This window comes from Dunckerocampus dactyliophorus, chromosome 15, assembly GCF_027744805.1.
Source record: "Dunckerocampus dactyliophorus isolate RoL2022-P2 chromosome 15, RoL_Ddac_1.1, whole genome shotgun sequence".
Lineage (NCBI taxonomy): Eukaryota > Metazoa > Chordata > Actinopteri > Syngnathiformes > Syngnathidae > Dunckerocampus > Dunckerocampus dactyliophorus.
Window position 1 is genome coordinate 14,013,289 of NC_072833.1, and position 17,019 is coordinate 14,030,307.

Here is a 17,019-nt window from a genome sequence, read left to right on the forward strand (position 1 = left end):
AGTCGAGCAGAACTTCACATACTTCGGGTTCACCATCTCAAGTTCATTGTCGAGGCGGTATCGCCAAGGCAGCAGCAGTCATGGCTGTAAATCTCACAGAAAAGAATTTTTGTGCTATCACTGTCAAATTTGAAATGGGATTACCGGTTGCTAAGAACTCGAGCTACGGCCCCCTTGTGTTTTCCAGTACAAACCTCCATACTATTTATTTTGAAGGCACATGTTTCTGACAAAAATGTACGTGAATCTAAATCAGCTTGCTAGCTTTCAAAAGACCCCATGCCATACCAAATGGTTCAAAGACAGATTTACGTTTACTTAGGGTATCATTTATTTTTAGCCATTTTAGCCAAAAAAAACAACTAAAAACAGCATTCGAAAGGGTTAAGCAGGTTTTTCAAAACACTAGCATTCCTATCTCCTATCTGGATGCTCTAAATCGGTCACATATTAGATTTCCCTCACTGATGGCTGCATGTTAGCAACCTGTACAGGGTGAAAATACATAGGAGACAGCAAAGTTAAGCCTGATGTACAGTAAATAATGCATAGGAATGTGTGCTGATGAATGACAATACTGATCTTGGCATTTCCACTGAGCTCTGAGTAAACAGCGGCCAAGGAGGAAAGGCTTGATACCAGCGCTTGTCAGCATTTCAGATTATGTTGAAAAAACAGCCCAATATGGACATTTAGAAGCCCCACTAAACACAGAAAGTAGGTTACCACTGAAAAGAATGGGTGTTCAAAACAGTAGATATTTTGGATATTTTGGTATTTTGATACCATTTACGACAATGGAAACACAAATTTTGTTCAATGTATTAATTTATCACCTAATAAAAATCACGTGAGTTGTCACGTGGGATTTTACAGTAGTTGTCACAAGACTTCATTTTGTTTATGTAAACAAAATAAGAATTATTAAATTAAATGTATATATTAAAATGCTGTAACCACCTCCCCATTTTGAAAATTTAAATACATTATTAAAATTAAAGTTACAAAAGATGAGGCTTTTTATATTTACATTTTCTTTATCAATAAAATATGTGTTTAACCACTCAAACTGAATATAATCTAATAGAAACCCTTTTCCTCATTTTCTTAATGAAATATTGTATATTATAAAATAAAATCTAAAAAAAAGGACTATTTTCATTGTTTAAATCCGATATTTTAATTATATAATAATTTAAAATAATGCTTCACAATATTTGTATGTGTATTTTTGGATGAAATGTACAAACTGTATATCTGATTTGATATTTTATTATTGATCAATTTATAAATTGATATAAATCTAGTTTCCCAATGTAAAATGAAATAAAACAAAAAGAAAATATTTGGTTTACCTCTGCTGCAGGCACACCCACACATAGACGGTCAACAGCAGGGGTACGTTTCCCTGGATACACCTGCAGGGAGCCAATGAGATGACAACAATATTTAGCATGTATAAATAGAATAGTCAGCAGAAAATATATAGTGCCTATAATACTGCATCTAGTGTGCTCCATTAACGAGGTTAGGCTTTCTACAACATCAACACTGCAGTTTAAGCATCAAAACAACGTATTTCTTGCCATACTGTATCTTAGTATAGTGACTGTTAGTTACCATATTAGCATTTTGTCCTCCCAGCAACAAAAAAACAACACCTTAGTCAGGTCGTAGATCCTCAAAAGGTCATTCTGGGCTTTTCCCGTGTACACCCGATCCCGTTCTTGAGCAACGTCGATGTCCTCCTCCTCGGCGGATAGCGGAGTTGCAGAAATATGCCTGTTAAAAAAAAATACGCAAATGCTTGTTATTTATGACAAACATTTGTTCGCTAAATGTACAACGATGTGACGTCACCTCGGCTTGCAGAAGAACTTGTACTGGATGAGAATGGTGATTGCAAACATGGCCGCCCCTTGTATGGCCATAGCACATAGGTTCTTGCCCACCATGTCCCAGCTAAGCGGATCCTGGAAGCGGTTCTCCCCTAATAATAATAATAATAATAATAATAATAATAATAATAATAATAATAATAATAATAATAATAATAATAAATAGATAGATAGATAGATAGATATGGATATAGATATATATATACATATATATATATAGAGAGAGAGAGAGCGAGAGAGTGTGGGACGAGCATCAAAACAACAACATGTCACGCTGACAGCGAGCTGCTCTTTGAGTTGTTTTGATGTATTTATGTGCGACAGCTTAAAATGCCACTTAGGCTTTAAAGAAAAAACACGTAATGGATGACAGTGCCAAAACGCTAACACACTAATCATTCTGCTCCGACAAGAAAAGTGTTTTTTACGAAAATGGCATCTTCTTTTTTTCACGCGGCATTTGAAACAAACCTTTTACTGTACAGTACGTGTTGGGCTCACGATTGAACTACACGAACAATGCTAACAGCTAGCATGCTAACAATGGGCATGGATCTACTGTCTTAATATGGCGAGTTGTTTTTCTAACCACCAGTTGGTATGCTCAGAAACAGTAGCAAGATGGCAACTTCAGTAAAGTTAGTATTAAGGCAGCCCTCGAAGGATTATACATGCCCTGTGGTCAGGTAGCATTTCAAAAGCCTGAGATGAGACTGAATAACATGCCAACAGTTGGAATGCTAATAGAAAATAGTTAACGAGAAGTAAAGTGAGTGCCAAGGCAAACCCAAAGGATTATACATATACTGTACATGTCTTGTAGTCTCATAATATAAAATGCTAACAGTTGGTATGCTAACCCATAACAGGATAGCAAGGTGAGACAAGTTAGTGCAAAAACAACTTCCTAAGGACCACACCCTGTAATCAGACATCATTTCTATTACTAAGGACGGAATGCTAACATATAAGATAGCAAGGATTATCCATCATGCTCTGTGGTCAGACACTACACAGAATAGCTCAAATGCTAACATGCTAACAGTTGTTATACTAACTTACCAAAGCTGCTAAAGAGTGTAGCCATGGCTTGGTTCTTGGCCATGTCAATCAATCCTCTGCCCAGACAGAAATGAGGGAAGATGAGGAGCACTTGCTTGACGATGTCATTGATGTAGGACACTGTCTGGGGGTGTGCACACAAACACAGACATGGTATGGCCTTTCCTGTATGTTCATTGGACACTTGATTAGGTACCTCGTCGTCGAAGAGCTCCATGACGAATGTGGCCACACTGCCGTTGATGCCGACAAAGAGGTTAATGCATGTTAGCACCACGTAGGCAGTGCTGGGGACACTGAAGATGAAGGACGCTGGGTACATCATGGGGGTGATGGACCACCTGCATCACCCACAACAATATGAATATAAAATAAAAATATGTATACAGTATAGTACTCCCTGAGCGGTTTGTTTTCCTTAACTTGCCATCTATTAACATGCAAACTGTGAGCATTGTTAGCAATTTATTCAGTCCCATTAGCCTTCTGGACTCTGACCTAACACAGCATGATGTAAAGTCTCTATGGGCTTGCCTTAGTGCTTTCTGTAATCACATAGATATTGCTATATGTTACCATAACAACTGTTATCACATTAGCATTTCCTCAATTCTCCTTTGAAAATAATGTCCACAAGACATGAGGTCCTTATAGAGCTGCCATTGCACTTTCTGTACTCAAGTTGCTATCTTGATATGTTAGCATATGGCTGTTAGCATGTTAACAATTCTCCTTTGAAACAGCATCTGACTACAGGGAATCATTAAAAATATATAGATAGAGTTATACAGATGTATACTAGACACATTGAGTTGCCTCAGCGTTAACTTTGGCTACATTGTTTATCTTACTATAGCTTAGCGTACTGCACATTAGCATCTAATTAATTATCCTTTGAAAATAATGTCCACAAGACATGATGCAAAGTCATTATAGAGCTGCCGTACTACAACTTTCTCTGCTTAAGTTCATATCTTGCCATGTTAGAATGTTAGCATTTAAGCCATTCTCCTTTGAAATAGTGTCTGACTACAGGGCATAATGTAAGATCCTTCTAGAGCTGCCTTAGCGCTAATTTGGGTCACGTTATTATCTTGCTAAATAAACAAGAAATATGAACATTAAATGGTTACAATTAGGGCTTACCCATAGAGAACCAGAAGCAAAACCAGAGCAGGCAGGTTGTGCAGCGAGACGTACGATTCTTGTTGGAAGCACAGGAAGATCACGATGACGATGACGCACGGGATGGCGTAGTTGCACTGACCCACACAAATGATTATAAATATTATTACGATTACAAGTCTTATATTACTATAATCTATACTACTATAATTATATTAGCATAATCAGTGTATGGTAAAATGATGCTTACCATGTCCCAGGCGAAATTGGCCAGCCAGTAGACGGCCGGGTTGACTCCGCTGACAAACTGAAGATGTTTGGCTTTGCTAACACGCTCCTGGATGAGAAAGAGGACGAAGCTGGCGGGGATGAAGGACATGGCGAATATGACGCAGATGGACACCACCACATCAGTGGACGTCGTGGCCCTGGACATTCAACATGGACAGTTGTTGTAAAACACGCTACTTGAAACAAACTTTCTACAGTACGTGCTGGGCTTGGAAGCTAATGCGGTTTAAATCGCATATTAATTTGATAGCAAATTGAAAAGGAATGTTTAAGAAACATGATAAAGCAGTATCCAAAGTACAAAAACACATACAACCAGCCATAAAGCCTAATTTTCACATACGTACATTGACAGGTTTTCACAATGCGGGGAGATGTAAATAAAATAAATTAAATCTTCAAGATAAAACACTCTTAATGCACAACATTGTCATCAATATTCCTTACTTGTTCATATAACTCACACAGAGTAATGAAGAACTTCATGCTCTGTCTCCTTCCTTCTTTCTGCTCTGAATGTGCGCTCGTAATTGTGAGTTGGGCACTAATTGTTTTGAATTTTTATTCAAGTACCCCCTATGACAATTGGCGTACCCCTGCAGCCACTTTGGGAACCTAGCATATAGGGGATCTTCGACTTGCAATAGCTTCTTAGCACTTTAGCTAATAAAAACACAGATAGGACACCGTGGGGTGTCCATAATTATTGACTGGACTCACAGGGCCATGAAGGACAGCTGTTCTTTGGTTAGGTTAAGGGGGTGGTTGGACACGGTGATGCCGTAAAGGCGGGGGTCCTGTCCCGTCTGCAGATTCCCTCTCAGGATAGCATTGTTGGCCACGTTGAGGAAGGACACCACGCCGTGCCATGCCTGGTTGTAGAACCACACCTGTAGACAACAACAACTGTCCTTAGCTGTTTCACAGACACCTGAGAGACTTGACAAAGCCCCTTTGTATCGTATTTTCTTAACCTGTTTTTCTCTGCATGGACCGAAGTATTGAGACAAGACTAAAGTCTTATTTAACAACCCCTCTAGAGAATTTTTGGTCCGGAAGAACTCTTGACTGTCCTGTCCAGAATTAGTGACCCATGACCCTCACATATGCTCCTCTGAACTTCAAAGGCCAGCGCACCGAGCCTTTTTTTCCCTACTGCTAGCATGTGGAGTCAAATTTCCCATTCTACATTATATTTTTTGCACATTGTTCTTTATTCCTTCAATGTAAGTAATTCTCTCAGCTCATGGCTCTCTGGCTGGAAAGAAAGAAACAGAAATGGATGAAAGAGGAAAAGGCGGACTCCCCGCTGCTGGTGCAATGCTAATTAGGACAAAAAAGTCTCGCTCACGTGTCGTGTTTTTTTAATAAAATGCTTCTGTTGCCTCTCACATACACAGCTTGATGCTTTAGTGGTGCTGCTAAAATAGATTTATTAAAGACCTGAGGATGACACAGCAAAGGCATCGTACGGAAAAGGGCTAGTCTATACCGGGGCTTCTTTACACGTCCTCAGTTTAGGACATTTCATGGTTACAAACATGGTCCAATAAAGTAATAAAACCTTAATTTTTCTTTGTACATACAAGGCTCATTCGAGAAGTAGTTACAGCGTGCAGCGGAAGAATACACAATGTGTTACGCTCACGTGCAGCTACACTGAAGAAGGATAACATCTCTTATTAGTTAACTTATCCACTTCATTATGGCTCCCAGGCGTGAAGGCACTCTGGTCAGACTTGGAAAAACAGTAAAGTCATCCCCATGGACGTAAACATTAACATAATAAAAAACACCCATCAATGCTGGCTGTACTTTTGGTCTCAACACTCGACCGTTGCGATCATCATCAAGGATAAAGGTCCTATTGTAACGTCTACCCGGACATTGTGAGGATGATGAGGTGGTGGTCGATCAGCAACTTCATTGCAAAAACAAAACAGGCTACTGTCGGCCACAACCACGCCATCAGCATAGTCAACGGTCCTCTCTGCACACAGCCGTCCTCCTCAGCCGGGACCACCACACACACACTTGCAGAAAATTGCTAAAGTGTTTTTGAGCATGTTAAAGGATCCTAAAGCGTCAGTAATATAAGAAGAATAGCAATCTTGTTATTGAGATGAAAAGATGGCTAGTTCTTTGGCTGGAAGACCAGAATCAACGCTTCTCCTGCCTCTTCTACTTCCCCCATACCCAATAAACCACAGCGATAAAGGCAAGGATTTTTTCCCCCCCTTTTTTATTACTGTTTACTTTTTGGATTTAGTGTTATTACTGTATTTCATGTCCTTTGTGTGTTCTGTGTAGTGTGAGTGAATTAAATGTTAATTTAGGTAAGAGTTAGGACACCATCCGTAGTCTCATTAGGAGCATGCCCCGACGTTGTCAGGCATGCGTACAAGCACGTGGGGGCCACACAAACTACTGAGAATCATTTTAAGTTGCTACAATGACATTTTGGCAAAATGGACCAGTGTGCTGCATCATTTTTTCACTTTCATTTTTGGGGTGTCTTTGATTTCCCCCCTCTATAGGGTGATCATTTTCATTTCTATCAAATGATGTGGCATCATTTTGTTACTAATACATCACCCAATTATTATCAGGAAAGATATTCAAGATCATTTTCCCCCAGTTTAGATCTGATGTGTTTTCGAAGTGTTCCTTTAATTTTTTTGAGCAGTATATATCTACACCGCTAAAGAAAAATAAAGGGAACACTAAAATAACACATCTTAGATCTGAATGAATGAAATATTCTTATTAAATACTTTGTTCTTTACATAGTTGAATGTCCTGACAACCAAATCACACAAAAATGATCAATGGCAATCAAATGTATTATAATAATTATTATTATTGGAGGTGTCTTGCTGTCCACCTGTTGTCTATTCCATTTGCACAACAGCATGTGAAATTGATTGTCAATCTGTGTTGCTTCGTAAGTGGACAGTTTGATTTCACAGAAGTGTGATTGACATTGTGATTGATTAAGTGTTCCCTTTATTTTTTGGAGCTGTTTGTACATTTATACACACCATGAACAGAAGTGTGAAAAAGGGTTTGCCCCCTTCCTGATTTCTTTTTTTTGCATGCTTGTCACACTTAAATGTTTCAGATCATCAAACAAATTTAAATATTAGTCAATGACAACACAACTGAACACAAAATTATAAAAATAATAAAAAACTTGAGGGAGAAAAAAAAATCCAAATTGAAATGGTCCTGTGTGAAGAAGTGATGCCCCCTAAACCTAATATCTGGTTGGGCCACCCTTAGCAGCAACTTCAATCAAGCGTTTGCGATAACTTGCAATGAGTCTCTTAAAGCGCTGTGGAGGAATTGCGGCCCACTCAACTTTGCAAAATTGTTGTAATTCAGCCACATTGGAGGGTTTTCAAGCATGAACAGCCTTTTTAAGGTCATGCATCTCAATAGGATTCAGGTCAGGACTTTGACTAAGCCACTCCAAAGACTTCATTTTGTTTTTCTCCATCCATTCAGAGGTGGATTTGCTGGTGTGTTTTGGATCATTGTCCTGCTGCACAACCTAAGTTGGTTTCAGTTAGAGGTCACGAACACATGGGTGGATATTGTCCTTCAGGACTTTTTGATAGACAGCAGAATTCATGGTTCCATTTATCACAACAAGTCTCCCAGGTCCTGAAGCAGCAAAACATCCCCAGACCATCACACTACCACCACCATATTTTACAGATGGTATGATGTTCTTCATGCATCTGAAATGCAGCGTTAATTTTACACCAGATGTAATGGGACACACACCTTCTCAAAAGGTTCAACTTTTGTCTCATCAGACCACAGAGTATTTTACCAAAGGTCTTGGGGATCATCAAGACATTTTCTGGCAAAATTGAGACGAGCCTTAACGATCTTTTTGTTCAGCTGCGGTTTTCGCCTTGGAACTCTGCCATGCAGGCCGTTTTTGCCCAGTGTCTTTTTTATAGTGGAGTCATGAAAACTTCAGGCAAGTGAGGCCTGCAGTTCTTTGATGTTGTTGTGGGGTCTTTTGTGACCTCTTGGATGAGTTATTGTTGCGCTCTTAGAGTAATTTTGGTTGGCCAACCACTCCTGGGAAGGTTCACCATGTTTCATGTTTTCGCCATTTGTGGATAATGGCTCTCACTGTGGTTCGCTGGAGTCCCAAAGCTTTAGAAATGGCTTTATAACCTTTTCCAGACTGATAGATCTCAATTAATCTCAGTTAAGTTATGTTTTAATGGTGGAGCAATCGCTTCTTCACACAGGGCCATGTAGGTTTGGATTTCTTTTCTCCTTTTTTCTTTTCTAATAAAAAGTTTCACTTAAAAACTGCATTTTGTGTTCAGTTGTGTTGTCGTTGACTAATATTTAAATTTGTTTGATGATCTGAAACATTTAAGTGTGAAAAAGTGTTCCCTATGAGAGTTCTACCTTGACGTTGTGTTTTGTTCCAAGCTTCTTCAGCAGAGTCTCACTGGTCTGGAATATCTCGTCGGTCATGTTTACCTAAATGGAAATGGAAAAAAAGATTTTATTCTAAGGAAACTTAAAATAAAAAAAATATACATACAGTATATGCAGGATGTGTGTGTGTCATACATCAATCTACATACAGTATCTATCCGTCTATATCACTGTATATACATAAATATTTCGCTCACCTGGAAAGAACCAAAGAGTCCCTTTAAATTCTCCATCGTGGCTTCAATGGCCGCCTCACTCAGACGCACTTGAGAATTGACTGCCCCAACGGTGATCCCTCCATACCTAAAAATAAGTATATATTATCCTCACTAGGGGGTATTCTGGCGCCTATCCCAGCTGACTTTGGGCGAGAGGCGGGGTACACTACTGTACACTACTAGACTAGTCCCATTTCTCTGGAGGAAAAAAATAAATTTTTTAGAGTTAAGATAGTCTGTCTCTCTTCCATTGTTAATTCCCTTTTTTCTTTCCATTTTTGTAGCAACAAATTAATTTCTCTAGTACAATGCTGTTCACCTGATGTTCACGAGGGTATAGTAGCAGTGTGTTCCGAACACTGTTTTTATGCAGACAGAGGAGGTAGTAAATACTCGACAACGTGGAACACCTGTAAGAATTAGTTGCACCAACCGCTAAGGCTTGATCAACCTCCATTTCTGCAGCTTTAAATCGTGACCCAATTTTTGTTTAATTCTAAAATACACATTATTTTCAGCTTTCGGTAACAATCTTTTTTTTTTTTTAACCTCTGGCACGTCACCACTTGAATGACTGAATTGACTTGATTTTCATATACATACTGTATATATCTATATATACACTGTACAGTATATGTATAGATAGATACACACATGCACATGTATATACTTTACTGCATACCTATGAATCAGTACCTTGTTTTGCCCGAGTACTTGTACGTCTTGACCAAGAAGTCCGTCATGTTTCGTCCTGTCATATCCAGGAGCGTATCGGTTGTGTTCTGGATCCTCTGTAAAAATAAAGCAAGATATAGTCCAATAAATATTTTACATGGTTTCAAATGATGTGATTACTAACAATTATAATATAAATTTAATAAAAAAGGTTTAATGCATGCTGTTCACTCATTCATTTCTATAATGCATTAAATGTTAGTCAATAAATGCAAAAATGTGTATATAATAAAGATATAATTAAAAGTAAAGTGCACAATACATTCACAGCCTTGCAAATTGGCAAATTTTTGGTGAAAATATAGCTATATATATATATATATATATATATATATTTTTTTTTTTTACCTTTTACCTAGTTTTTTTTTAAACCAAATTTAATGAATTTTAAATGAATCAATTCAGATGTGATTAAAGTGCAGACTTTCAGCTTTAATTCGCCAGGTGAAAGATTGCATAAAAATGTGAGGAACTAAAGCATTTTTTCAACAAAACTCCATTTCTGGGGCTCAAAAGTAATTAGTAAAAGTAAGTAATAAATAACTGAAAGTAAAATGTCCTTTTAATACTTGGTTGAAAACCCTTTGCTGGCAATGACTGAAGTCTTGAACTCATGAACATCACCAGGTACTGAGTTTCCTCCTCTTTAATGGTCTGCCAGGCCTGTACAGCAGTGGTTTGCACTTGCTGCTTGTTTGTGGGCCTCTCTTTCTGAAGTTTAGTCTTTGGGTGAAATGTATGCTCATGTGGATTGAGACCAGGCGACTGACTTGGTCATTCCAGAATATTCCACTTCTTTCTTTTAATAAAGTCCTGGGTTGCTTGGAAGTTTGTTTTGGGTCATTGTCCATCAGTAGTATGAAACGCCGCCCTATCAGTTTGGCTGGATTTGAGACTGTGTGTCTCTGAGCACCTTAAAATTCATCCAGTTGGTTGTCTCCTGTGTCACATCATCAATAAACACCAGTGACCCAGTGCCACTGGCAGCTATGCATGCCCAAGCATCACACTACCTCCGTCATGTTTTACACAAGACATGGTATGTTTTGGATCATGAGTTGTACCACGCTTTCTCCACAATATTTTCTTGCCATCATTCCGGTAGAGGTTGATCTTGGTTCCATCTGTCCAAAGAATGTTCATCCAGAACTGTGCTGGCGTTTTTAGATGTTTTTTTTAAGACAATGACACACCTACTTTCTGGAGTGTTTCTAACTTGACTGGCTGTTTTGAAGGGGTTTCTTGTCACCATGGAAATGATTCAGCAAGCATTCACCACTGTTGTCTTCCCTGGACTTGGACCAAGTCTTTTTGAGCTGCCAAGTTCACCGGGGCTTGCTTTCAGGATCTACCAAATTGTAAATTTTGCCAGTCTTAATATTGTAGCAATTTCGCAGATGGTTTGTTTGGCGAGCTCATTTGACTGCATGTTGTCTTCATGGGCAAGATCTTCCAAATGCAAGCGCCACACTGCAGGCCATTTATGTGTTCAATTGGTAACGACAACATAGGAACTGCCCACACCCGCCCATGAAATGGCCTTTGAATCAATGATCCAATTACTTTTGGTTTCTTTTAAAATGGGATGGCACATGTTGAGTAGCTGAAACTCCAAAACTCTTCATCTAATTTGAATGTGGATACCCTTGAATGAAAGCTGACAGTCTGCACTTTATGTCCATGTCCATCCTCTAACTATAATTGGAATAGGTTTCATTAGACGGGTAAAAAAAAAAACAAAAAAAACTTTTGTCAGTGTTCAAATAAATATGGATCTAACTTTATATATAACCTGGTGTCCCAACCTGATATTGCAATCATATATCGGGCTGATATCAACAAAACGTGTAAGAGAACAGAACGCGTATCGGATTATATCGGTCCTGCATCTAAAATCTGATATTGGCACTTTAATAAAAGCAATCGATTCCAGACTCCACACCAGATAGAGCCCACATGATTCCAACAACAGCGTGTGCTAACGTGTTAAAGTAGGAAGGAACAGGAATGATGTCTGTGTGGCAGTATTGTTCGTTAAAGTCCAGAAAAGATGTTGCAGCTCAGTGCAAAACTTGTCATGCACAAGTTTCCCGTGGAGGCACAGAACCTGGGAAGTTTAATACGCCCAAACTCATCACACCTGTGAAGCGGCATCACACGGGAAACTCCCACTGGACTGCAAAACGTCATTAGCTGCAACAGAAAAAAGCCAACCCCTATCTGTGGTGAGTAATGTCAGGTGTAAACGCTTAATTGAGCACATCGCACCTTGCTATATTATGCCTAGGTGCCACTACTTTGTGGATAAAACTATACCCCTCATGCATAAAGAAATAAATTGGATTAGATTTTTTTTATAGCGCTTTTCAAGGCACCCAAAGCGCTTCACAATGAAGTGAACCCATTACTCATTCGCTCCTCAGTCACACATTGGTGGTGGTAATCTACATCTGTTGCACAGCTACCCTGGGGTAGTCAGATGGAAACGTGGCTGCCAATTCGCACCTACGGCCCCTCCGACCACCACCAAACATTCATTCACATTCATACACCAGTGTAGGTAGCATAAACTGGGTCAGTTTTGTTTTTCCTCATACCCACTGTTTCTGACTATTGTTCTCTGTTTGAGTAATATCACTTGATCAAGCATTTTCTAACATTCCACACTCCAAAAAAATGGGCCAGTATTCAAGGCTGCAATATCGGTATTGTATCAGAAGTGAAAAAGTTGCATCAGGACACCCTGAGCATCAATAACCCGCAGATTTTTGCCATTTGCTTGTACAGGTAGGTGTGGATTGCAACTCGTGCAAAAAGCATGGCTCTACTGTATAATTATTTTTTTCTGCATGCTGATTAAAGACAAAGACATGGACAGAAATACACATTATGCAGTAAATTATCCTAAAAAAATTATACTATGTACTATATAAACTATGATTATGCTATGAATAAAATATATAAATATGAGTAATATATACACATTTGTGAATATTTTACATTTTTTGCATTTACATTATGCAATAAATTACTATAATCTAAATTAAAAAATATAAATTGTAAAGAGATAAATACGCCTTTCAATATATAGAAAATGTATACATATAAAAATATACATGTGGTAGTAAACCCTAAATCTAATTTTATAATAGATTTGCATATTTTGTGCACAGTGTTCCCTCGCGATTTTTTCATGTGCAATTTTAATTTTTTTTGTAACAGCGTATTAACGCGCATTGTGTTCTGCATCCTTATGGTGTATTAGAGGGATCTATCAGCGCTCTGTTGTATGTGTCTGTTATTGTATTTACTACTGTTACCAGAAGAGGGTGTTGTATACTCATGTTGAAGACGTGTGCAGCTCCACCTGTCTCAGGTTACGTGGTTACGTGCCTGTACGAGCATATTAGGAACCCACAATAGACAATAGCCGGCTAAATATAGAACCACAAGTTTTATTGGCTAAGGGAGAACCCGCCCATTGTGTTCTTCGTCCTGATTGGCTGTAGACCATTGTCAGTCTCCATGTCGTTGCTAGCAAACTTGCTAACTTGAGCCACTTGCTAACCGCCAATAAACAATAGAAGAAGCAGCTAAACGGAGTAGGACGAGGATGACGACGGCGGGGGCAATGTGTTTTAACAAGGATACAAAAACGCTACAGCCGAACGGCGCCAGGACGACGCACGGTCAGAGGAGTGAATACGTGTGAGCCACTTAACAATTTATTGTGTCGAACCTAGTAGATTTGAACTTTGAGATTTTTAAAATGTGAGAAAATATTAATGCCTGTCTAAGAAAAGTGTATTGTGAAGTGTTTGACAGCCTTAAAATATATCTAATAATTGTAAACAAATAAAGTTGGCTAGTTGGTTCGCGGATTTCACTTATTTCAGGCTATTTTAGGAACCTATCCCCCGCGATAAACGAGGGAACACTGTACTGTATTGTAATTTTTTAAAGTCATCACAAGAAGATCATAGCACTTACTAAAAATGCTGTGTGTCACTGTCGCCGCCACCGGGGGGACTGTTACACATGTCTATTCATCCCTTTATTGACTGAATTTGCTTTTAATAATAAAACGGAGGGACCAAAATCCACATGGCCTGAACAAAATCCAGCAAAGTTGTCTTCTGCAGGTGATATTTATTCCCCAAAGTGTGGAGCACATCTCCTCCCTTACAGCGTTATGATAACAGACAATTAAGCTAAAAAAAGCGTCTGATGTCAAAGGAGCCTAATTAGATGTTCTCCCCCCCTCCCGTGAATAAATGGCTCCATTCAAGCATCCAATTAGGCTGCCGTGCGACACATTGCCTGCTGAGGAAGACGCACTCTTCTTCTTTTGCATATTTAGTTAGCAAGAGAGAGCTAATTAGCAGAGTGATCCTTCATAAAGTGGAACAGACACTCCCCCAGTACAATTTGCACACAAAAAAACTCATGGGCAAGGTTTTTGCATGGTAGACTGCTTCTGCTGCAGGAGATCAAGCAAAAGGAAACACCCAAATGCGTTCAAGGCAAAATCTGACGCATCCCGCGTGATGCTGAAAAGCAAACAAATGTGGCCAACAACAGTGGGAAATGTAAACAATATTGTAATGATAGAGAAAATGTGAGAGGGGTAATTCGTCATTAAGACCCAGGAGGAGATTGTATACATGTAATCAATCGTGTTCAAAATCAGTCAAAACGGCCTTAAATTAAAATTTATTTTGGTCAAATGTGGGCCAATTTTAATTTTTGCAGCAAATTTTAAGAATAATGCGATAATTTAGGCATATTTATCCTTAAAGTTAAGACCCAGCATTTGTACACCCGTAACACTTTCAAAATGAATTTGTGATTTTATCGTACCTCCAATGTTGTCCAGCTCAAATATGACCCCATACATTAGTTTAACAATACACTACATAACTGCATGTGTGGTTTTTATTGGAGTGTTTTTTTCTTAACAGAAACAGAGTCCATTTTATTTTAATTGAGTTTTTTTTGTCTTTTTTGTTTGTTTAATTTATTCTGTTGTTTGCTTGTTTAATTTATTTAAAGGCTCTTGACATTCCAATTACAATGTCAAACATTCTTGAGAAGTTAAAGTTTATTGCTTTTGATACGATGTACTCTCATTATTATGCCATATAATTTATGAAAAAAAACACTCTAAAAATGTTGTCAATAATATCGATTATCGACAATAATTTGTCGGACAATTATGTCCAGCAACATTTGTTATCGTGACAGGCGTACGTTCAAGTTAAGACGTTCAAAACAAACGAACATGGCGGACAAATAGGATACATTTGAACAATATCGTGAAATAATGACAATCTTGAAAAATGTGAGATGCATGAGGATAACTTGTTAAAATTAAGACAGCATTTGAGGTGATCGTACAGTCGTAACCCCTTCAAAAATCACTTTGAGATAAACCATGTTGTAGTTTTTTTTCTTCAAAATGCCCTAAAATGACAAAAAAAACGTTTTTTTTGTCGTACTTGTGTTATACTCTGTCGTAAAGTAGTGAGACCCACATTTGTGCTACGGTGCTAACTACATAACTGAAGGAATATTGTTTGCGCTAAGAGGAGACACTCGTAAGACGTTCAAAACCAATTTGTGACAAACCACGTCGAGTTATACGTCAAATTGAAGGTCTCACTGAGGGAATAAATTGAAGGGATGGTTTTGAGCTTACAGAGAGGAGTCACTCGTAAAATATTCAAAACCAATTTGTGACAAACAAATCATCAGTCAAACTGAAGGTCTCAATGAGGGCGTATTATATAGGTTGTTTGTCATAATGACGTCATTGACTGTGTGTTTGAGGAGATTGTACACTTGTCACACATTCATAAACAATTTACAACAAACCACAACAAGTTGTACCTTTATTTGCTAAAAATGCCACCTCTTATGTAGCTACCAAATCAACAAAAACCGTTGATAACCACTTTGGACATTCTTACAAGGTTAAAATGTCAAGGTAACAATGGACACCACTGGTGAAGTTACTGTTACTGAGTTTCTGTTTCCCTTATTTCTAATGGGAGTACGACCTGAGAAGTTCCACTGTAAACCTCACACAAAAATGAGCCGTCAGCTCAGTCTTGGCTGACTCATTTGCAAACAATGTGTACAGCGACACCGCTCTCGCTTGCTCAAACGATAAAGACATCAATCGTACACCGGCGTACGTGGTGGCTTTATCAATTCCTGCGCACGGCTATTCATCTATGAAGGTTAAACAACACCAAGAGTCAATACCTCGGAATTGATAATAAGGCTTAGCATCGCCTGACGTTTCTATGGAAACCATCATTCCCACACCGTGCCACATGTGGTGCCCATGTGTTTTATTTCATCTCGTCTTTTACGGAGTTTCTCAAGGGCACACAAAGAGGATGGGAACTACTAAAAAAAAACACGTGTTGAAGATCCTCTGTATGACAGGAGCGCTCTGAGGTTGTTAAGGACGTACTGCTTAAAGTCCAAGCTCTTGCTTCTTCTTTAGCTTTTTTCTATACATGACACGACGACAGAGTTACAAGCTTGATGATAACTGAACTTGAAACATATATACAGTATATAATCCCTATAAAACACCACGAGGCGAGATGATCAGTCTGCAAAAAAACACTTAACTAAAAATGAAATGAAAACATGGCCTGTGCAATTAATATAAGACTGTTTTTTGGTTTTATGAACGTGGAACTCAGTTGCACCACCCACTCATCTGCCACACCAAACTCTAACCAATGGACACAGCATAATGCAAATTCCCTTGTTGCACATGTAAATATTGGTAACGGGACACTTCCATATAAGTGAGTATTTGTGTATGAAATATAAAAAAGGTACCTGAGGAGGCGGCAGGCCCCCAGCACCGGGGGGGCAGTCGGGCAGCATGATGGCCCGTTGAGGAGTGCTGCACTGACAGGATGGTGAGGGGTCAGACATGCTCCAGTTGCCGTGGAGGAAGATGTCGGCCACTGACTGATCCACAGACGGAGTCAGCCAATCAGAGCCAAGGGATACGCAAGGCAGATTCCTGCGGGTAAATACGTATTTTGATTTAATTTCACTGGACTTTTTTTGTTTATTTGTAATTATCACTTTTATTTGTATTTATTTATATTTTAATATTTAGTTTATTTATCTGTGTGTATTTATTAATTTTATTGTTTTATTGTCGTTGCTGATATTTTCTTATTTTTTAT

General features: G+C 38.6%; 1 protein-coding gene across 13 annotated transcripts in view; it reads right to left on the reverse strand.

Moving 5' to 3' along the window:
• Positions 1 to 17,019, reverse strand: part of LOC129195007 (phospholipid-transporting ATPase ABCA1-like) — a 106,106-nt gene that overhangs the window by 13,468 nt on the left and 75,619 nt on the right. For 12 of the 13 annotated variants that reach the window (XM_054800688.1, XM_054800693.1, XM_054800682.1 and 9 more), the window contains 12 exons: positions 16,661 to 16,850; positions 9,761 to 9,855; positions 9,044 to 9,149; positions 8,814 to 8,888; positions 5,097 to 5,266; positions 4,336 to 4,513; positions 4,107 to 4,222; positions 3,157 to 3,301; positions 2,961 to 3,084; positions 1,861 to 1,990; positions 1,662 to 1,782; positions 1,356 to 1,418 (listed from right to left, as the gene is read on the reverse strand). In XM_054800688.1, the coding sequence (XP_054656663.1) occupies positions 1,356 to 1,418; positions 1,662 to 1,782; positions 1,861 to 1,990; positions 2,961 to 3,084; positions 3,157 to 3,301; positions 4,107 to 4,222; positions 4,336 to 4,513; positions 5,097 to 5,266; positions 8,814 to 8,888; positions 9,044 to 9,149; positions 9,761 to 9,855; positions 16,661 to 16,850 (1,513 nt within the window). Of the gene's footprint in view, positions 1 to 1,355; positions 1,419 to 1,661; positions 1,783 to 1,860; positions 1,991 to 2,960; positions 3,085 to 3,156; positions 3,302 to 4,106; positions 4,223 to 4,335; positions 4,514 to 5,096; positions 5,267 to 8,813; positions 8,889 to 9,043; positions 9,150 to 9,760; positions 9,856 to 16,660; positions 16,851 to 17,019 lie in introns of those variants that run through there. The other variant, XM_054800692.1, reaches the window with a different exon arrangement.